Below are 23,020 nucleotides of genomic sequence, written 5' to 3' on the forward strand. Positions count from 1 at the left end.
CAGCATGCACCGCGCCGCCGCCGCACAGCATGCCGGGAGCCGCGCCGCACGCCTTCAAAACGGCAGGGACCGGAAGTGCCCTCTGACCTTGCCGGAAGTGCTTGGGAGGCAGCTGGCCCGACACCGCGGGGGCCCTGCAAGCGGGGCGGAGGGAGCGGCGCTGACGAGTGAGTGGCTGGGTGGGGGGGGGCTGGCTCCGCTGGGGGTGGGGAGGCTTCGCTGCCGCCGTCTGCGGGGGGGGGGGGGCGGCGAAGCGGGTAGAAAATGGGGAAGGGGGAGCCCCCGGGGCCTGCCCCTCGGAGAGGAGCGGGCCTCGGCCTCCGCGCCCGCCCCGCTCCCAGAGGCGGATGGGGGGGGGGGCTGCAAGGGAGCCGGGCTGCGGAGCGGAGAGTCTTGGAGGGATCGGGGGAGCGCGGGGAGCTGTCGGAGCCTGTGTGAAGGGTGGCTGTGCCAGGTCGGGGTTCCCCCGCCGGGACGGTGGCGAAGGGTGCGTTTCTGTCCTCTGCGTGCGGGAGTGAAGCGGTTTCCTTGAAATCCGGGCGCCGCCGGGAAAGTGGCTTTCCGGAACGGTGTTTTAATTAAATATCACTCTTAAACTTTTTCCGCTACAAATGACGTCCACCCTCTTCCTACGCCAGGCCCTAGAGAGAGGAGAAAAACTAAGGCCTAAAGAACTTAGCGTGCACCCGCAGGGGTGTTTATACCAAGGTGAGAAGTGGTGGTTAAAGTGCTTTAGCTGTAATGGTCGACGAATATAAACAAAGCAAAGTTAGCAGAAAAGGGTGGTACACTTACATGCAGTCAGGAAAATAAGCTTTTGAGTACCAGGTGTCCCTCAGAGAGGGAGATTCTGGGTTAAGATAAGGGAGCCTATGCATTGGTAAATGATTGATGGCTTCAGAAAGGAATGTCATGAATGTATGAAAAGGGGTGATGCTAGCAGTTAACTTTGAGGACCAGTTTAATCAACATGTAATACTGTGTGCAGGAACTTTGTTAAAGATGTTTAATACTGTAGATTGTGAGTTAGGCCTTGCACTGTAGGGAGGATTAGATAGTCATAGGCCATTTGTTTACTTGGGTTTGTGAAAGATAGCTTCCAAAAGTTCAGTTTGGAAGCAGGCCAGAAAAACATAGATAAATAGGTGAGTGAGAGACCTTTAGGCTAAAAACCACTTTGTGCCCTTATTTCTGAATAATCATAGAATTGTAGAATGGTTTGGGTTGGAAAGAACCTCAAAGATCATCTAGTTCCAACCCCCCTGCAATGGGCAGGGACACCCCCCACAAGACCAGGTTGCCCAAAGCCCCATCCAACCTGGCCTTGAACACTTCCAGGGATGGGACATTGACAGCTTCTCTGGGCAACCTGTTCCAGTGCCTCACCACACTCATAGTGAAGAATTTCTTCCTAACATCTAATCTGAATCTACCTTCTTTCAGTTTAAAATCATTTCCCCTTGTCCTGTCACTACACTCCCTGATAAACAGTCCCTCTCCAACTTTCCTGTAGGCCCCTTCAGGTACTGGAAGGCTGCTGTAAGATCTCCCCGGAGCCTTCTTTTCTCCAGGCTGAACAACCCCAACTCTCTCAGCCTGTCCTCATAGGAGAGGTGCTCCAGCCCTCTGATTATCTTCGTGGCCCTCCTCTGGACTCTCTCCAACAGCTCCACGTCTCTCCTGCACTGGGGCCCCCAGAGCTGGACGCAGTACTCCAGGTGGGGTCTCATGACAGCAGAGTAGAGGGGGAGAATCACCTCATCCCTTCTGTGCTCCAATTTGTTCCTTTTGCTATACTAAAGACAAAAAATATTATAGGGAGAGAAGTGATGTTTCTTAACCAAAGAGTTACTTAAAAGGGGAATACAATACATCGGCTACCATCTTTACACATGTAGCGCACACCTTGTACCTTGAGATCAGCCTTTTAATGTGTTTAAATTATGTCAACAAATTTTTTGCTAATGTTTCTCATTAACATTGGGATCTTTAAGATGATCTTTAGAAACTTGCAGTACTTCAGCATTTAATTTTTTTCTTGTTATATCAAAGTAATTTGAAATTTCTTCTTTTATACTAGAACGGGTGATGAATAGATTTAGTTTCATGTAGTCTTAATGTGAAGATTTAATATTGGTACAGTGAGGAGATCCAGTTGATTCTCTGAGAGGTGCCTTCTTCTATCTCCCGACCTTATATTTCTTTTTCTGATACATTTTATTCATTCTTCTGTCCCTTTTGCTTTGTGTGGGGACAAATGAATATCTTTCAAAAGTATACTTAGCAATTCTCGGTGCATATTACAAGAAATTTTTGTCATGAAAGTACAGATTTTGTCAGACTAAAATAAAGAAATGTTGGTATTTTGACAAGTTGTCTTGTACCTAGAACGGTTCAGAATTTAATTATCTTCATTGTGGGGTAGTTTGCATAACAATAGTTTTTGATGAACGCTTATAACAAGAGGGCAGAAATCCATGCCCTATAAAATTTTGAAATATGCTAGCAGCCCTTTTTTGCCTTAATGGCAAGAGGTGTTCAGTACAGGGCTTGTATTGCATGTTAAGAAGAAAACAGTAATACCCTCCCTTTTTTGTTTGGTGGTTTTTTTGGTTTTTTTTAAAAAACATTCTCAGGAGTTACTGAAAAGGAAAGTTTCCCTAGACAGAAGACGAACATCTTATGTGTGAGGTCTTTGAACTCCATGCATGGTATCCTACCTCATCTGCTGTTTATCTTAACTAGCATTCTCCTGTAGTACACTTTCCTGTCACATTTCAGTGTGCCCCCAAATGGTTGAATTTTAGTGCCTGTGAGTATGGAATAGTGAATCAGCTGATTGGAAATCTTGCTGTAGCAGTTTTCCCTCACGTTTTTTCCAAATATGCTTCAATTCTTATTTACATTAATTATTCTCTTATGTGTACCAAACAATGAACACTAAACTCGAGAGCGGTGTTTTTAAACAAGTTAGCGTATGGGATCAAGAATAGGACTAGAATTTGGGATTAAACAGTAGGAGGCTACTGTTTAACACACAACAGCCTTTGTTTACTGAGGAACTCTTATTACTGTATAAATGACACCCAGAAAATGCCACATTTGGCTTCTAAATTAACCTAGGAATTGTGAAGGCATTTGTCTTATTTGCCCTGCGTTTTCCAAAAACTGATAGCATAGAATAAGGAAATGTCACCAGCTGAAGCATACAAAAGCTGTGTGTGTGTTGCACAGCTAATGAGGTGGAAGCCATTTGAGTTTCCTTAGACCAGAATGTTCCAGTCTCATCGACATACAAGATATACAAGGAAATGACATTCTGGAAGTTCTGGGAAGCTTGGGAGATGAGCACACAGCTTTGGGAGTGAGGTGGGAGGGTCATAACGTGCTTTGGGTTTTGCCTTGCGTCTGATGCTCGAGAGAAGCATGAAAGAGGTCAGACTAAACTCACTATACCGTAGTATTTCTTCTTAGGGTTATAAGGAGGAGAATAAAATGTTTAAGTATGCTAACAAGAGCACTTGCCTTGTGTGAGTAAATTACCATGTTTTATGATACTTTGCTATATTCTACCTTGTAGGTGTAAATATTCTTGCAACTTGTGAAAATTTTCAGTTCCCTAATATCTAACAGGAATTTTATGTTTGCCGCGGCAAGAGCTTCCTTTTTAGACTGTTTGGAAAGTTTCTGTGCCAAATAAGCTGATTTTAGTTGTATTATATTCTCCCTCTTTGATTAAAAAGTGGCATATCCTTTTTATGTAATCTTTCTCTTAATGAATGCAGTTTTTGCTCATCTTTTAAGAAGGCAAGGTGGAAGAATGTATGTGCTTTTTTGAGATAAAAGGCAGGCAGCTGAGCTACCTAATTGGTAATGCCACATAAGCTTCTTGAAGGGGAAATGGAATTGTGAATGTACTTCAACAAAAATTAGTGGTTCTTTGCAGGGGTCTGAAATAGTCAGGTTAAAAATATATAATAAAAAAGGCAAATATTTGACCGTTCAGAAAACTTGGATTATTTTCTTCCTTACTGCTGCATTGGTGTGGTCTTGCTAAGTCAGACAGGGGCAGCTATAAAATGTGGAAAAGTAATTAAAATGTAGGTAGTTACCAGGCATCTTCAAAAATCTCACTAAGTCTCTTCCTTCTTGTTGTCTTGGCAAATGTTGTCATTTATATTTTGTTTTCATTAAACGGAAGGAAAATATAGTGACATATTTTTCAATAAATAGTGTATTGGAAAATACACTGTAAGAAAAGAATTTTTGCTAAGAGAACATACAAGGTTACTTGCCTTTCTTGTTTCTAACTTATTATTTAATACCTAAGTGCATGCAATTGTCAACTGAAAAAATATTTTTGTGCAGAAAATTTCCCTCCCCACTCCTTTTATTATATGCACAAGCGATAACTTGCATGTGGCAGGGATTTCTACATCCTTCATCTATCTAATTTCTTTTCTGTATGCATTTTTTTCTGTTTTAGGGGGATATTGAATAACAAAGATTTCTGTCAAAAACACATAAATCAAATTTTGCATGTTTTCTGTGCCAATTTTCAGTGTATTTCTTCTGCTGTTCCCACTTATTTTTGAACCAATGAGATCATTGACTGAAAAAATAGGCTGTGGCTTGCACAGGATCATGTTAATAGTGTCTCAGATAACTTGAGAGTAGTTGTTGGGAAGAACATGCTTTTCATGAAATAATAATTTTGAGCTGCTGCATATTCTAGTCTTCATGAAGTGTCACGATGCACTGAACACTTCTTGACCAGAAGAGGAACCAATAGATGCTAACAGGCTATTATTGGGTTTTTAGGTTTTTTTCAGGTTTCCTAGGTTTCTTGTTCTTCTGTCCTTCTCTTTTTTGCATAGACTCTATGGTTTTTTCTGTCTCTCTGTTGCCCGTATTTTGTCAGGAGTAAATCTATACTCCCAATAGTATTCAGTATTATCTTTTAAGATTTCTACCCCCCACCCTCCCCGAAAGGACACATTGTTATATCAGAATACAAACTGAGTGAAAACAAGCTGTATCCCTTGCTTACATGTCGAATGCATCATATCATGGAATGTATGATGTCTTTAAAGCAGGTAGGCTTTCTGCGTCTTTTACTTTTGCCAATAGAATCTTAGTTTTGTTCTATATTTGGAAGCAAACTTGGATTCTGGACTAGTAGTATAAATTTTATTCTCTTTTTAGTTTATGTTCATTTGTTGGACTTAAACTGAGGAATAATGTTGGCATATTTCTCCTTCTGATGTTTATCTTTTTAATGAATTGTTGTATTTATCTTCATTCTGGTTTTATTTTGCTAAGCTGGGTAAGCAAGACTATTTTTTTCTTTTATACAATAGGCTTTTTGGTCATATCAGTAGCTCCTTGCTGTAGTTCTTGTAATTAGAACTTCTTTTTCTTGAAAACAGGAATTCAGAATTGTGTGTGGTATTCCAGACAAGTTGTTGGTCATGTGCAACAATGTTCATATTTCCCTGTCTCTACTGCAAAGAAATCCTTGATGTGCATTCGTTTCTTCCCCACTCCCCCTTTTGTTTTTTTGGCCCCTGTAGAGCTGCCTCGGTTTGTAGTTGACCACAGAATGACCGTACTCCCAAATAACAAGCCCTGACTACATGAAAGAAGCTTATATCGGTCCCTATGTGCAGGAATCCTGCATTTCATATGATTTCATTTCATGTGGCTTGTAGTATGCTATTTTTCAAGACTGGTCACTTGTGTGTGTGATATTGTGTTCTCCTTTTGTTGCGGTGCTTTCCACATCTGTCTCATCTAAATCTACCTATTCTTTTCTGACAGCGTTGTTTAAAAAAAAAAAAGTTTGATATAATTTTTGGAGGAACTAGTAGTTCTTTCTTAGTCCAATTTATCCATGTTTGTAACTCATACTGTACTCTTGTAGAAAGTTTCTTTCTCATTTTAAGATTACCCTCATCACATTTATTTAACCTTAGATGATTTACTGAGTCCAGATCGTATCTTATTTGAGTTTCCTTTTTTCAAGGAAATGACTGATTCATTTTTTTAGGTACTACATTAGTCCAGCATGTCCTAAATCTGCTAATGCTTACTGCATTTTTATACTGTTTTCCTTTTTTATACAATTGAATTCAGACTGAGCCTGATGACTTTTTTTCTTCTTTAAGTGTTAATTACTGGTTTGGTTTTTGTTTTTTCCTCTAGTGATATGATAGCACATTTCACTTGATTTTATTAAAATGATCATGGCAATTTTTTGGGACAGCTCTAATGTTTTGGTGTAGACATTTTTTCAGTTCCCCAGCTTCAATGTGTTAGCCTCCTCAAGTTATGCTTTTACCTTGGAAGGTGTTAATGTATTTGCATTCCCACTAACCAGCCTGGTTTTGTTCCTGTATTTAGTGGTATTATTTGTATTGGAAACCAAGGCACATTTTATCGTCACCAGTACCTCCACAAAATGGTATCAATTCTTCTGTGTGTTTTTTCAATTATCGTTATTTATAAATCACATGTGGTTTCACTATTCTTTTGGAGCATAGGGATAGGTTTTGTGGCTAGAGAAAGAGGTAGCACAAGTGATCCTCTTCTGCGAAGTAGAAGTAATAATGTAAGGTATCCCTTCAATTCCTGAGCAACAGATATTCTCCAATAAGTTGCTTCACTTCCGTTTACAAAAACCTGTTGAAATAGGGTGAAAGATCCCATCAGTTTGGTGCCGCAACTGTTCCAGCACCCAAATGTAATTTTCTTGGATGAGTTCCTGGAATTACTGAAAATGGTGAAGGCATTTAACACTCGCTATTAAGGTATCTCTGTGACAGCATACACAAATTAACTCTCACAGGGCATTCTTGAATGTGCCTTATATTAAAAAACTTTTCACCTACAAGAGTACAGGTGAAGATGTTCCTTATACCAGTGGGAAAGGAAAATATTTTATATTTCTGTAAAGTCAGGATAGTTTTCAAAGACAACAACAGTGTAAGTGGAGGGTGCTTTTTGCTCAGTTCTCCACAGACAACTAAAAACTACTGGTTACGCATGTGTAGTTTGATTAGGTGTACATAACAAAGTGCTTTCTTGTGAAAGCTTGAGGAAACATTCAGGCTATTTCATATCTGTAGTTATGAAAAAGGGAGATGGAAGACATCAGCTCCGAAGTGCTGTTGAGAAGTGAAGCTATCAGCAATAGGAAAGAGCTGCATCTTCTCAAAAGATGCAGAGATCTCTGTAAAACTTCCTCCAAATCTTGCAGCTCTCTCCTCCACTTCCTTACATTTTTTGCTAAGCTTTTACCAGAAACATAGGAGGGAGGGGATGGGGGAGAGTAGTCTCCTGTTTTTTCACACTTCCCACTCTGGGGTCCTTCTGCTACTCCTGTAGTAAGTAGTTGCAGTTCATGCCTCCACTGTTGCTCGTTGGTTTTCGAAGCAACAGCGTGGATTGTCAGGGTTCTTAACAGTCTCTTTGCTGCCCCCAGCCCTGGATATCGACTGGGAAACCACCCAGAATCACTGGTGCTGTTTTCCTGAACCTGTGGGCACACGACAGTAGTTCATTGATTTGTACTGGGTTAATGTTTGGAGAGTAGCTGTTGAAGTGAAAGGAATTTTAGGACAGCAGGTGGGCGGGTGGAATTTCTCTTCCAAAGTTTTCCTTGGAAATTGCAGAGATGCAATTCAGCATAAAGAAATACATTGCATCGGAACATACTAGATTTGTTTTGTAAATAAGTGCTTCCCTTTCTCCTTACTCTTTGGATTCATTTACATGGCAAAATACATATGCCACAAGTTGTGTGTCAGTTTGTAAGCTATGGAAGCTCCTGGTTAATGTAGCTATTCACATGGTAAGTTAAATGTCTGAAGTAGATTATCTAGGTGACATTGGTGGCTGTATCAGGAACCTTCAATCTTCTGGGAAGGACAGGTTGGAGGCCAGGTATTTAGTGCACACTGATTAGATTGATCGCTGAGCTTTCTCTTCTCCAGCATAAACAACCCCAGCTCTCTCAAGCTCTTTTGATATGACAGGTGCTCCAATCCAGTGGTCATCTTTGTGGCCCTTTTCAGGACTCAATTCAGTCTGGCCTGTACTGGGGAGCCCAGAGCTGGACCCAGCACTCCGGATGTGTCCCACTAGTGCTGAGTGGAGTGGCATGATCACCTGCCTCAACCTGCTGGTGACACTCCTCCTAGTACAGCCCAAGGTGCTGTTAGCCGCCTTTGCTGCAAGGGCACGTTGCTGTCTCATGTTCAACTTGATTCCACCAGCACCCCAAGGTCTCCTCCTGCAAAGCTGCCTTCCAGCTGGTGGGTCCCCAGCTTGTACTGGTGCCTGGGGTAATTCTTCCTGAGACACGAGGGTTTGCATTTCCCTTTGATGAACTTCATAGGTTTTCTGTTGATCCCTTTCTCCAGCTTGTTGAAGTCCCTCTGAAAGGCAGCACAACCACTCCTATATTCACAACATAGTGAACTGAGTTTTTTTCTTTTTCTTTAGAGAAGTGGTTGCAGTGTGGCAAAGCTTGCTTTCCTTACCTCCCCAAAACCATTGCATGAATGGTATCTGTAGTGATAAAAGCCGTAAGGCTCTTGAAATAATTCTGGCTTTATAGTCAAGAGCATTTAAAAAGCTTAGGGGAACAACTTCTTTACAAAATGAGCTAAAATTTAGAGGTTCTTGAATATGGCAGGGATCTCTGGAGAGCAAAGATAAGTTTCAAAATGTAGTGTTTTCAAAACGTAATGCTTATCAACATTGCATGCTGTGTATCATCATATTCTTTTCTGAAGAGTGTTTAGGATAATATAGAAGCTAATAACGAAAGCTGACTTAAGAAATTGTACTACTGACTGAAAATTTTGCCACTTCTGTTTTTTCAGACGCTCCTATTGCAAAAGCTGCTGTTGAAAAGAACCAGTTTTTTATAAGAGAATGGGTAAGTTCATCATCTTAGAGAGTTTATTTTGTTTCCTATAATGGAAGCATTTTCTCTCTTACATTGGTAGAGGAGGTAGATTATAAGACTTTAAATGTTGATCTTGTCACTGGCTTTTTTTGTAACCTCAAAAGTTAATGGAACTTCCTACAGATGTTTTGTAGGAGGATTTTCTCAAGTGCGTGTTCCTGTGTTGAAAGACTTGTTCAGAGCGCATCTATCTAACAAATTTCACTTGCTTAATATGCATAGTGCTGAAAATGTACATGCTAAAATTAGATGCCTTTAGGCTTTTATAGCAGTAAACTTTTAGATAGTGGACAAGAAAATTTGACTGTGTACCATTTTAAATTTTTGTTTGTTAATTAAGGTCAGCCTGTTGAATTCTGGCTAAGAGATCATAATAAGGACTCATATTTCTGATAAATTGCATTGTGTGTGTATGATCTGACTAAATGTCTGAAACTGTTGTATCTGGCTCTACAAATGACTGGTTAATGAAACATGATTGGACAGATTCTGGTTTTATCTATACTTTTTCTGAACGTGTTTTAGCATGTTTGGCACTGGCAATACTTTATTAAAATTGGCAATAACTACATGGTTTTTCAATTTTAACTTCAAATTCAGAAAACAACTTGATTGAGGGAATGTTATATTTGCTATAACACTAGATACAATGCAAGGTACTTATTCTAATATAATTAAAATAATTTCTATTCTTTGTTCTGTCATAAGGAGAAACAACACTAACAATCAAATGTCAAGTTTGTAGTCTATATCTGTTTTATCTTCCGCACTTCTGCATACGATCATGAAATACTGGCAGTATATTACTTTTCTAGAAGTATATAGATCTCTTCTCTTATACTTTTCCAAGCTGGAAGAACTTTCAGGACTTTAATTTTTAATTTTCTGTCAAGATTAATACTGTTCTGAAAATCAAATTTTATGTGCAGTGTCAACTTCAAGTATTTTTTAATGGAATTCTAGCAATACTCACTATATTAGTCCATTAGAAAATACAGTATTTGAAAGAAGGCATTAACTTTCCAGTTTGAATTTGATAGGAATTGTGTATTTAGTGGGGTGGGGGGTTTACTCTCACTTTTTCAAAAATACTTTAATATTACTGCAATCTTTATTACTTAAGAGTTTACAGGAGCACATAAAGACCAACTACAGAGACAGTCTCCTTACTGCTGTGGTGTCCTAGCATACTCAGCATTATACAGGCACGAAGTAGTCAGTAGTTCCTGCCCCAGAGAGCGTGCTGCCTAAAAAGACAAGACAGGTGCAAGACAGGGAAAGTGTTGCAGAGTGAACAGTACAGTGTTCTTTTTTTCAGCTTTTACAGATAGCGCTATTAGGAGACAATAAATGAACGAACAAAAAAGGAAGGGGGATAAGGGCTTCTAGAGAAACAAAATAGAGAGCAGGTAGATAGTGAGACAGAAGGGAAACACAAAAAGCACAGTCAAAACTGCTGTGGGGAGAATTTCCAAGTTTCCTTGGGTTTAGTGCTTTTGCACTTTCCCTGTTCTCCACCAAAGGTCACAACACAGGTGTGCACTAACACTGTACGGCTCTGGCTCTGGCTGGGCGGTGGGGGGGGTGATAAATCTCATTTCATGTCTTGTCTTCAGTACAGGAATACTGACTGCTTTTATTCTTACGCGTGCTTCAAAAAGTGCTTTTTTCCTTGCAGTCTATTTTTTAAAAGATATATATATTTAGGTAACCTTTAGTAACTACTGGTATGATAAACTTGGTAATAGCCTTATGGAGGGAAGCAGTACGTGTTCAATTCACTTGAGAATGTCTTAAGGAAAATTTCATCCCTACGTAGATTTTAGAAATCATGTCAGAATTTGATGATGGAGAAATGAGAGAGATGTTAATTTTAAAAAGTCCTACTTTTGCAAAAATTCTTCCTTTAAAACAGACGGCTGAGCGCTTCAGAGAAGTCATCTTCAAACATGCAAAATGCTTCTGTCATTTCTGGTTGTATTGGGTTCTTTGGTCTGCAAACATAGTTACAGAAAAAACTGCAGCTTGCCTTCTTGGTGATGTGAATCAGTGATTGTGTTCTGAAATTGTTAATCTGTTTTCCATTATAGATGGAGAAGAGAAAACATATGGTGGGTGCGAGGGCCCAGATGCTATGTATGTGAAGTTAATATCCTCCGATGGCCATGAGTTCATTGTAAAAAGAGAGCATGCATTAACATCAGGAACAATAAAAGCTATGTTGAGCGGACCAGGTAGGTACAAAAGATCTAGACCTTCGTATCCTTAGTTTACACTTTTGGACAGTTTGAATTTATATCATGCAGTGAGTGAAAGTTGGAATAAATTACAACTTTTCCAGATGCTGCCCAGTTCCTATTTCCAGTGGAACAGTCCAACTCTGTGGGGTATTGTGCTACCAGACATAAAATCAGACTCTGCTTTTGCACAGTTGGCGATCTTATGGTGTCATTGCTACAAAAACAAATGAGTTTGTAGTTCTTCATTGCTACCTCCATGGTGGAACTTTTAGTATTCTGTATTGGGTCTGGTTGGGATGGAGTTAATTTTCTTCATAGCAGGTCATACGGTTCTGTGTTTTAGATTTGTGACCAAAACAATGCTGATGACACACCAATGTTTCATCTGTTGCTGAACAGTGTTTGCACAGTGTCCAGGCCTTCTCTGTTTCTCACTCTTCCCCCCACCCAATGTATAGACAGGGGGGTGTGCAAGAGGTTGGGAGGGAACACAACCAGGCAGGTGACCCAAACTAACCAAAGAGACATTGCATGCTGTATAATGTCATGCTCAGAAGTAAAAAGGGAAAGGAGGGAGTTGAGGAGGTTAGCCATCTTTTGTTTGGGAACTGGCTGGGCATCAGTCTACCCATGGGAGGTGGTGAGTGATTACCTTTGCATCAGTTGGTTTGTTTCCTTTCTCTTCTTCTACTTGTCTTTTGCTTATTAAACAATTTTTTATCTCAACCCATGAGTTTTCTTGCTTTTACTCTTCCTTTCCTCTTCTCTTGTCCACTGCAGGGGGAAGTGAGCAAAATGGCTGTGTGGTGCTTAGCTGCCTACTGGGGTTTAGCCTACAACATGTTCACAAGATCCTATGGCAAGGAGTTCCTGAGCTTAATGACAAAAGTTAGCTTAGGTTTGAGGAGGGTAGATAAACTTACAGAAGGGAAGGACCTCAGGTGTTATTGAATATATGAGATTACCTCTGGTTTAAGCAGTGTCTGGACTAATTCTTGAAGACCGAAAGGGTGGAGGGGAGAACAGGGAGGAGCTAACACATGTGCTTTACCTCTTCTGTACTCTCATCCCATACTTTTACCTTTGGCCACTTGAGTGGTGGGCAGTAGGATACATGGAGCTCTGGTCTGAATATGATCATTCTAGATCATACTCTAGATCATACACTCTCTTCTAGATTCTGGTGAGATCTATTTGCTTCACATACTTTTAAATTACTTAATAATAGTTGCAGCAAACTGCACAATTAAAAATCTCAGCTTAACGTTCTGCTAAATGTCATTGAATGGTTGCATTTGAAAATATGTAGCAGGTCTGTTGTGTGTGATCCACTCCATGTCAGCCTCCCAGACATTTAAGAGGAAGAGTAGTTACCAGACCCACTCTGAATTTGTTCCACAAACAATGTGAAGGTATAAAAGGCAAAGTATCCTGCTTAGAGGGCTAGAAAACAGACTTTGTAAAGGAGTCAGCATTCAGGAATATTTTGTATAAAAACTAGTAAGGTAAGTGGGTTCCTAAGGAAAAGTACTCATGCTGTCAAGTTCAGTAGGTCATAATTTCACTGATGTGTAAGTGTTCTCTGTTTCAGTGCTACGACCTTGCCAATATGCTAATATTTCTGTTCCTGTACTAGAATTCAAGCTGGATTGACTTCAGTGCATGCAGACATTTCTACACAAATGAGTGTAGGCATCAGTAAATAGCTCTGCTTTGTAAAGAGGTTTCCTATAGAAATAGTAGGATCCAAACATTGCTAGGTCTCCCATAAATATGGAGTACATGTTAGTGGTTTTTTTTGTATTGTCTTCAGCTTAGTGAGTTGAAAGTCTGGAGAGATGAGGAAAAGAGGGACAAAGGTAACAGGAGAGAGGCTGTGGAACTAACCACAGGATTTCATATCATCCAAGTTTCATGCTTATAGGCACTGTAGAAAGCTAATTTCAAATGTACTTGTGTTTTGAGATTTGAGCTTTGCATAAATTCTTCAATATCTAGTAAGGATAAACTGGTACCATATGTAACCTTTCCTCCAGTACAGACTAGGGTTTCCTTCTTGTCCACCTGGTTTCACAACTTACCAAGTTAATGCATCTTTGAGGTTTCAACCCTCTGTCAAATCTGCCTGAATCTGTCTCAGAAATTCAAAGCCAGTGGGATCACAGCAGGGACTACTGATAAGTGTACATATGCAGATATGGAACATCTGTAAACCTTCTTTTTTTTTTTTTTTTCTTGGATAAGACAGCTAGAAATTTGGATTGGTTTTTTTTTTTAAATTTTGTTACTGTGACCTTTACAGCTGAGCACACTACAGTTTTAGAGCACCTATCAAGCAAGTATCAGAATGAAACCTAAATTTGTGGTGTAGTTGTTCAGAATATTGTAAATAGGCGGTAGCCAAAATAAACATTTTGTAACGCAGGGGATCTTAATATTCTTGAGGGTTGTGAATGTCGCACATCCTGCTTCACACTGAAGAATCTAATACCCAGGAATATGGGACTTGCAACACATTCTAAATAGACTTGTGTATTAGTGTGGTAAAGCTTTTTAATTTTGCAGTGAATTGAGATTTTGACTTTTGGTTTGGTGTTTTGTTTTTTCTACAGGACAGTTTGCAGAAAATGAAACAAATGAGGTGAATTTTAGAGAGATCCCATCCCATGTCCTATCCAAAGTATGCATGTATTTCACCTACAAGGTCCGCTATACCAACAGCTCTACGGAGATTCCTGAATTCCCAATTGCACCTGAAATTGCACTGGAACTTCTGATGGCTGCAAACTTCTTAGATTGTTAAATAAAATAAATTATAATTAAAAAAAATGTAAAACTTTTTTCAGTATTTAATACATGTAGTTCAGTTAGTAACTTTTTTCAGATAGCATGTTGCGTGTGTGCTGTTGAGAACTGTAAAGTTCACTGCAGAGGCGATTGCCTTCAGTCCTTTTGCATATAGCAATCATTCAGTTGAAGTTTGTTTTGCTGCTTACACAAATAAGGACCTTTTCACAAACTGAGACAAATAAACAAATATGCCAATTAGTAGATGGCTATGCCTTATCCTTTAGGTGTGGTAGAACTTTCTTTTAATACAATGACCATAGAAAATACTGGAGTTTAGTCTAATGCTCTCTAAAAGGTATTTATAGTTAAATACAAGTAGCTGTTTAGGGTTTCTAACTCTTACTGTTAAAGTTTCTAAACATCTGAACTTAATCTCCTTTGTAAGATAGCTGTCCGTTAGCATAGTTATACTAACTAGATTAGAAGTGCCCTCCCTAGGGTTTGTATCCTGACAGCGATATTCCAGTTAGGTTGAAAGTTGAGTATGTAGGACAATGCTTAAGGCTTTTAATTTACATCATAGTGTAGACATGCGTAAAGGTGTACTTGATACATTTTTCTTTTATAACCTAAATTTTCCCCGTTAGTAATTACAAATATTCAAGTCACTTGTCTCTACAGTAAGACTGCGATCCTACTGACAGTGGCTTTTAAGGGGAAAAATAACTGTTACAATCTGTGTATATTATCTTCTGTATAACATATAAGGTTATTCTTAATGTATCGTCACTTGACCTGATACGGATTTTATATAGTTTCAGTTATGGTTTATTTCCATTGTTGTGATTGGTTATGTAAAGTCTGTATTTAATCTTTAGAGCAGTAGTCGTTTAAATTTTGTAACATAGCAACTGAGAAGATAGCGGTTATCCTATCTTTTACCTCTTCCTCGACCTCTCCCTTGTGTCCACAGAAAAAGACCCTGAAATGTGGAGGTCTTTTATATTTGAAGGAAAGGGCATTAAGCAGATGTTTAAGGAGCTGTTTTATAAATTTCATAGGTATTTCCAATGTTTTTACAGATGTTTTAGGGGAAAAGGATTGGCAAGCCACTGACATAATACTAGAGTGGAACGCATCATCTCTTGGTAGTTCCTGCTTGTAGTTGCCTCTACCACCAGTTCTTTGTTCAAAACAAGTTTCCATAAAGGGGAAAAAAAAAAAAATAAACTTGAGACAAGAAGTTGCTTTTTGTTCAGCTGCAGCCTGAAGAACCCTTCTGCCAAAATCATCTGTAAATGAGAATAAATCGAATGCATCATAAAAAATGGTGCAAGAACAATGTAGTTAGCGTTTCCATCAGCTGCCACTGCTTCAGCTTTGTTTTGATCAAGAAGTGGTTGTGGTCTTTCATGGAAAAATCACACTGACAGACGGTGGGACCTTTTTATTGGCGTATTAACTCATGGTGAATTTAGAGGGCTGAAGCTCTCCTCTAAACCCGATTGCCAACGTAAATACAACTTTGAAGAGATTTTTCTGGACAAAAACTAGTAACTTACATAGACTATGCAGTCTGCCCGTGGAGAAGTTCAGTTCTGACAAATGAAATTTTACTCTGGGCTTGAACAGCGCTTGATAGACAAGCTGACATTTGTCAATGTGTTAATAGATTAGCTGACGTTTCTTCACATCGCATACTTTGGCACAATTTATTGTGTTTAATGTGGGGATGTTTATGACTAGATTGGTTTTGAACGATAAAGCTGAAGTGCATTGCAAGGCGATTGTCTGAAATCCTATGTTTAAGCACTCTGGTCAGTGCTGTAGTAACTCATTTTCAAGAGCACTAAAAAAGATAAACCAGAGATACCCTGTTATGCTGCTTTTGTTAGAGCCACTAGGAATACCCTAAAAGGTCAAGGAATACTGACATGGATATTGTAGTCCCAACTACATTTTGGTCTGAGCGAGTCTTAAGTTCTTTGGCCATTTTTTAATAGTCTTCAGGTTAATGACTTGAAGTTAAAAATTATTTCGTTTAAAATTGAAGCAAAAAGGATGTCATTTTTTTAAAAAGCTGTTTTTTTTCCTTTTTTTCCCTTTTTAAGCATTCCAAAACAATCTCCTGTTAAAATATATAGCATTTTATGATTCCGTACTTCAGCAGTAAGGTGAAATAGTTGGTTTAGTTCCGAATAATAATTTCATTGTTTTTCCTTCAGCTTAATGTATCGTACAGTAGCTTTGAACACTCAGGAAATGCAGTAGTGTCCTAGAGTGCACTATTTGCAAAACCACCGGCTGTTAAAACTAACCTGCAGATTTCTAAGGGGGAGGGGGGCAGAGGGAATTAGTGCAATTTCCGTGATAGTGACATGGGTATGCTATTATCAGACAATTGGAAACTTACCACGCTTAACCCCCGAGTTCTAAATAAATTTCAAAATTGAAAATTTTTAAACCTGTGTTTCTGTTGATTTATGACTTCTCAGAGCAAGTATTCATATGTAGAATCATAGTTTTCATGGTAATATGGTGAGCAAATTGCTAATATAATTCATGTTTGGGTAAGAGGTTGTGAAACCGCATGTATAAAATCAAAGGGGTTTTTCATAGTTTTGAAGAGTTTCATAGATTTAAAGTGTTTAGATATCGTTGTGTTCTTCTGAATGACAAGTATGCACAATTCTCAGAAACAACCAAGTACTAAAAAAGGATGGTATTCCTGAACAGCCTTGAAGAGGATATTTTGAAGACTTCAGGTGTTCTGTAATACTCCTTCTCACTTAGTAAGCTAGTCCTGTATCTGGTGGTTGAAATTTTAAACTGAATCACTGATGTAGCTATCAAAACTTCCAGATCCTTTAGTAACTGTAAGCAGTGAGAAGAGTCCTGCTGGGTTACGGTTTTTCATCATTTGAGTATGTCTAAGCTGCTGAAGAAGTGTTTCATGATCTCCAACATGAAATGGTCTGTGCATCCTGCACGATGAGAACTCCGCTCCGCAAGACATGAAATTTCTTTCTGGTTTTGAGGTTGAAGAAATGAGGATTCACCATCAAGATTCACAGTGCCATTCTGTTCAACAGCTGCATTGAACACAATGTCTAAAAAGCATTTCTTAATTAATAGTAGCAAGTGTGGAAAATTAGTTGCCTCTGCGTTTTATCACCATGTATCGTATTTCACAGGCATACAGTGCAGCAGTGGCTATTTGGTTTTTTCACCCTTTCTTGTTTTGTACTCTTCCCATTGAAAGGGGTTTCCCAACACCTGCCTAAATGTGTTGGTTTATGTGATAGGTAAAGTGGACGAGGAAATTGATGGGGCAGGAAAGGTAACTTCTCCATCCATATTTCGTGTCTTTAGTTCAATTTATTTTGTTCAGTCTCAAATGCTGCAGTATAATTTAAGAGGAACGGCTACTGCAGAGTCAACAGAAGCACAATGTTAGTGTGTAGGCACTAATGAGAAATAGCAGTTTTCCTAGCTGAAAACTAAGGGTGCAAGCTGTGGTGTAAACTTCATTTAAATGACTGAATAAGAGAAAAATAGCAGGAACTCATTATTTTCAGATTGAGTGGATTTGGAAGTTAAACTATTATGCTGGTTTTTAAAGACAGACCAAAGCTTTGTGATTAGCATTAGATTAGGTAGTTTTTCCCATGGAAAAAGTTTGACTTTGAAGGATTTTTTGACAATAAACTGGACTGGAGTTGGATTTCTTTTTAATTGTAACTTATTAGGTGGCAATTTTATGTATTGTGAACTCAATGTGTTGCACAACAACTGGAAGAGCTAGAAAAAAGCACATGGTAGATTTTGTGATTATTACCGGTCACCTATGAAGCTGCTTTGAGTGTCACCACTAGGGCAGCACAGATTAAAGAACAGTGAGTTCTTATCAGTTCAAATTTTAACAAGTGCTACGTGTCATGAAATAAAGCTTTGAGGATGTTACATCTAAACCGTAGGTTATGGTGCAATATCTCTTCTACAGGAGAAAGGTCACTAAAAAAAAAAAAAAAAGAAAAAAAATACTTCTGTCATTGCCATGTTAGTGTCTTATGTTTACAGAATACAGGATTTTCCTCCCACGCTATACGGGAGGAGAATCAGATGCGAGATCCTGATTGTTCTTTGACAAATGGAGTACTTCAACAGTTTATCCTATTGAACTGACGTACTCAGACAGTTCTAAAGATGTTCATCATGTAATGTTTTGTAGCCTCACTTCTTGAGGGTACAATTGGAAAATTAAGTTAAAATTGCCCCTGAAATATGCACTGTGTTTTAAATTGCAGAAGGTAACAATTTGAGAGTTTTTAGATAAATTAAAATCTTACCATAGAGTGCTAAAGTTATTGGTTTTCAGGATAGTTTTGCAAGATGAGTTTTTTTGGGGGAATACAGGCATGGATTAGTGCTACTCCTTATTTATTTGTTGCCAATTTCCTTCCTCAACCAGAAGTTGCTTTGAAGTTAAAAACAAATACTGTTAATTCCTTTAATGTTAATTCAAATTTAAAACTGCCTTTTCAGGGGAGAGTTCATATCTAAAGTTTTTCTTCCCATTAAAAAAAATACTACTAGTATCCTATTTGCACTTAATAGAAAACATTTATCTCCAAAATCACCACTACACAAAACCATAAGTAATACATAATTCATGTCTTAGGTTGCAATAAATTCTTGGTACTCTGTCTAGTAAAACAATGGGATAGTTGTTATGCAGGTTAATTCACTCTTACATAAAGAGTTCTCAGTTTTGGTTAGTATCACCAAGCCTGAAAAATATCTAGAATCTAAATGCATTTGGCACATAGGATTTAATTTCTCTTTTTATATAGGGAAAAACTTCCCACATTACCATACTAAATTGACATGTAATGTTTTACAGAAGTGACACTCCATTTGAGTTTGAATTATTTGTAGCAAACTACTTGAAACATGTAAATGATATGAGTATTGCACTAACATTTAAGCTGCTTTCTGATTTTGTCAGAAAAATAATAACAAATATTTTATTTGTAATAAACAACTATGACTTAACAAGAGAACTGTCTGAAAATAGGTAGCTGAAATAGTCAAGTAACTACTCATCCGTTGTGTTTTCATAAGATAGCTCCGTTTCTTGGTAGTCACATCCCATATGAAATCTCGTCTTTCCGGAGGGACATTAAATAAACAAATGCAAACCATCAGGCAAGACCAGTGTTGTCTTGGAGTACAGGCCTGAAAATGAAATTTCGCAATGTCTGTGAGTAGCATGCAGGGTCTGGTGATGGCAGTATGCAGCCCGATGGGCGCATTTGGAGGATTATGCTTCTCATTCCTCGGGAGCTGTGATAGCTTACTGCACAGCGGTGTAAGTTACGGAGAAGCCGCCTCTTCAGCAATTTTATATTGCTTCTAGACTAGCAAGACCAAATAGCTACTGAATTTCCTTATCAGTATCTTCTTCATTGGTTATGAAGTCAGAGTCACTTCTGTGTATTCCTAAAACCAAAATCAACGAGGTATGCATACACCTCTTGGGCTTACCCAAGAAACCTTCTGTTCACAGGTTTAAAAAAAAAAGAAGTACTAAATTATAGTTATAGTTCAATATTAAAGGTATTTATTACCACCGAGCAGAGCCTGAACCCTTGTATTTGGTAGACACAGTAATCAATCTGCTCCAGTGGGCTCTGGAAAAGGATGCTTTTGATGTGGAAGAACTTTTAGTCATTACGTAACCTTGCACTTTTTAATGTATTCATCTATTTAATTGACTATAGGTCCTACACAATCCCCATTATTTTTTTATAGCTTTTATCTTTATAGGTGTTTATCTTTACAGCATTTATACGAGTTAGAGGATTACTGGTGCCAAAAAACAGGGCTTGACAATTATTACAAATTGGTAATTACGGCATATTACTAAAACGTAATTCCACTCCTTTCCCTGGCTACCTGTCCTTCTTCCCCCGCAGTAATTAAAACAATTCTGCATCCACAGAATAAGGGAGATTCTTTTTCTGATCTGATGGAAAACTGTTTGCGTAGTTTAGTCTTGCTGTGGATAAGCTGAAAGCCACAGATCACGCAGTGACTGTAAAACTGTCAAATCCTGTACAAGAGAGGAACTGGAAGCACATGACAACTGAGAACAGGATGACCTTCTTCTGCAGATGATGCATTTGCAGTAGATCAGGAATAAGGTGAAACCTTTCCCTTAGCCTGCATTCATCCCTTTGAAAGTCCTGGGATGAAAGTGATAATGTGCCTGCTATTATCCAGGACTAAGTAAGATAAAAATGGAACAAGCCATTGGTGAAAAATTTACATTATTACAAAGGAATAAAATAAAAATAAAATCTCAACAGGTCAAAGACATCTTGCAAATTTAGGGTATTCTTCATTTTTAGCTATGTACGCATTTCCTTTTGTATTCTTGATACAATCCTGTCTTGGTTTGATGCTGCATCTTATACCTGCATGATGCAGACAGTGTTTCCTGCCGGTACATCAAGCTTGTGTTTATCAGAAGATCTCTGCCCCACAGACATTTTAAACTCAGTGCCCTTCCTGAAACTGGCAGGCAGGAGTGGAAGAAGTTGGCACAATTCCTCAGAGAGGTATGTTGTCTTCCACGCTCCTGAGACGCGGTTTCCTGGCGCTGCAGGTTATGGTTGCTATGCCTCTGGAGGAACAAGGGGAGGTTAACGTGATGTATGGCTGACTTCTGTGTGAGGAGGAGATAAAACGGAAAGCTAAAAAAGTATGGTGGACACAGACAAAAGAAATCAAGTGGCAGAAATTGTAAAGAAGCAGGCAGTGACAGTTCAGTATGTAGCAAAATGATATAGTAGGGAAAAAAAGGGAGAGCAGAGGAAAAAAAATGTTTGGTAATGTTTGAAAACATTACGGATAATGGAGGGACTGGAATATAAAATTATAGGGACCCTAATCAAGAAATATATTTGTTCTTTGTGAAACTGGCTAGATTAATCAGAAAATTATCTAATAAAAGCAGTTTGAACATTAATTGCATTTTCCCTGTAAACTTAAGGTAATGCAAACTCTGAAGAAAAGTGGATTTATAGCTCAGATTAATGAATATTTACAGAAACAATTTTAGTTGGAGGTACAATTTTCATATTTGCTCTATACGTTTTCACTACGTCAGTCATAATCATGTATTTGATCAGATCAGTGCAAGGTAGCTTCTGAAATAACGAAGATAACAGAAGAAATTCCTCTTACCCCTGAAGTTTTGAATGTTTGGTATCTAGGACTCTGATTCTTGAAATCTCTGGCAAAACTTAGGTTGACTGGTGCAGGATCAGGCTGCATTAGCCAAATAGTAAAGCTGTCTTTTTTAAAAATGAAACAACCATTTTGTTGGCTGCACCTGCAACAGATTAGGAAGGGTTAAGTGCAAAAGTGTTTTCTTCTACATTTTGCATAGGTAAAGGTCAACACTGAAATGAACAGCAAATTACAATATAACCAAGTCCTTGTGAAATCTATCCACTCTGGGATTTTGGGTCTTTCATTCCTGAGGTTACTGAGTAACTTAGAACAAAGAATACTATGAGCCATCACAAAATCAAGAATGAAACTGTATTTAAAGAAGAAACTACTGATATTCATATAAATTCTTTCTGGGAGTCTGCTAATAGTGTTTGTTTTCTTATTGTGCTTAAGGGATTGAATCCCTATAGCATTATGCACTGTACAAAAACACTTCTTAAAAAGCAGTCTCTGCAAGCCAGGTTACTGAGACCTGGGGAAAAGGAAAAAAACCCAGTAAAACAGAAGGATAATTCTCCAGCTGCCCCTATTCCCATAATGACAAGAAGCTAAAAATGTTGTACATATATATTAGGCAATTACATGACACTTCAAAAAACAAAGATGTGACAACAGTGATAAAAGATATCTTTGGTAGACCTATAAGAATAAACTCTACTCAAAATGAATTTAGGGATGGGGGTGGATTCTGGTCACAAGTTTCAGCTCCAGAGCAATGCTTTAGTTTCTTACATATCCACTTAAGTTAGGGTGGGTAGTAATTCATTTGTGCTTTATGTGAAGGGCAAACTGCCCCCTGCTTTTCATGCCTGCTATCCTCAGGAATGGGATTTGCAGCATAGATGAAGTTATCTCAGTAAATATTTTGGTACAAAATGTGGTAGCTGCCTTGTTTTTAACATTGCAAAAGCTCTGTGTGATAGGAAAAAAGACTTCTCGAACATGAGAACAGTTAAAAGCTACAATTTTTTGCTAAGGTGGCTTTTTGTCCAGAGATAATTTTTCTTCATTACAAGAGCAGAAGTCATATTTGTACTGATTACAGTGAGCTTAAGACTTCAAAGCTGATCCTTCCATGCAAAACCAGCCTGCAGCCTGTGAAGTGTGCTGGCATTCGCAAGCTTATGCCTTTTCATAGCTTCTGACCTTGAACAGGGTTATCTGGAACAGGGTTAAGAAACTGAATATAATGGATTGAAATCAGTTTTATCTCACTGTGATTACATCAACATGGATAGTCAATATGTCCATGTTTATAGCCGAACACATGTCCATTGCTTAAACTTGATGTTCTTGCTATCTTTGTGGCATATGGCATTAAGAAATGTATTTTAGGATAAACATATGTTTGGATCATGCAAAACAACAACATCTAGTAAACCAGAAATAGCGACGTTCCACTTAATGCTCTAACAGCCTAAGTTAGCTCTGAAGAACTGCAGAAAAAAAGAAACCTCTACCAGGTCTAAATGTCTACTTAATGCAATAAATCTTCTGTAGCCTAAACAGTGCTGTGAAATCATATAGTACATAAATACTTCCAGGGAAAACACACACAGCAAGACTCTTCTGACTTAAGTGTTATTAAATGAAGTCAGTAGAGCAATGCCAGCTTGCACAGTGTCAGGAGCCCAGAGCTTGTGACTGAGAATTGAGATTGAATTTAGAGGACAGAAAGTACAGGATTCAGTTTACATCATGATACTTTTTCCAT

General features: G+C 38.5%; 1 protein-coding gene and 1 long non-coding RNA gene across 3 annotated transcripts; one reads left to right on the top strand and one right to left on the bottom strand.

Moving 5' to 3' along the window:
- Positions 1–66: 66 nt before the first annotated feature.
- Positions 67–16,468, top strand: ELOC (elongin C). Of its 2 annotated transcripts, XM_075743872.1 has the most exons (5): positions 88–167; positions 639–708; positions 8,889–8,944; positions 11,065–11,208; positions 13,827–16,468. In XM_075743872.1, the coding sequence occupies exons 3-5, from the start codon at positions 8,941–8,943 to the stop codon at positions 14,015–14,017; spliced, it is 339 nt and encodes a 112-aa protein (XP_075599987.1). In that variant the 5' UTR covers positions 88–167; positions 639–708; positions 8,889–8,940; the 3' UTR covers positions 14,018–16,468. The 2 variants fall into 2 exon arrangements, with proteins under 2 accessions (XP_075599986.1, XP_075599987.1); XM_075743871.1 differs by lacking the exon at positions 639–708 and having other exon boundaries at positions 67–167.
- Positions 16,469–18,610: 2,142 nt separating this feature from the next.
- On the bottom strand, positions 18,611–21,403 carry LOC142600349 (uncharacterized). Its single transcript, XR_012833787.1, has 2 exons — positions 21,256–21,403; positions 18,611–20,692 (listed from the first exon to the last, which is right to left on the bottom strand). It is a non-coding gene; the product is annotated as an uncharacterized LOC142600349 (long non-coding RNA).
- Between the last annotated feature and the right edge of the window lie 1,617 nt (positions 21,404–23,020).

The sequence above is a fragment of the Balearica regulorum genome, chromosome 2, assembly GCF_011004875.1.
Source record: "Balearica regulorum gibbericeps isolate bBalReg1 chromosome 2, bBalReg1.pri, whole genome shotgun sequence".
NCBI classification, from domain to species: Eukaryota; Metazoa; Chordata; class Aves; order Gruiformes; family Gruidae; genus Balearica; species Balearica regulorum.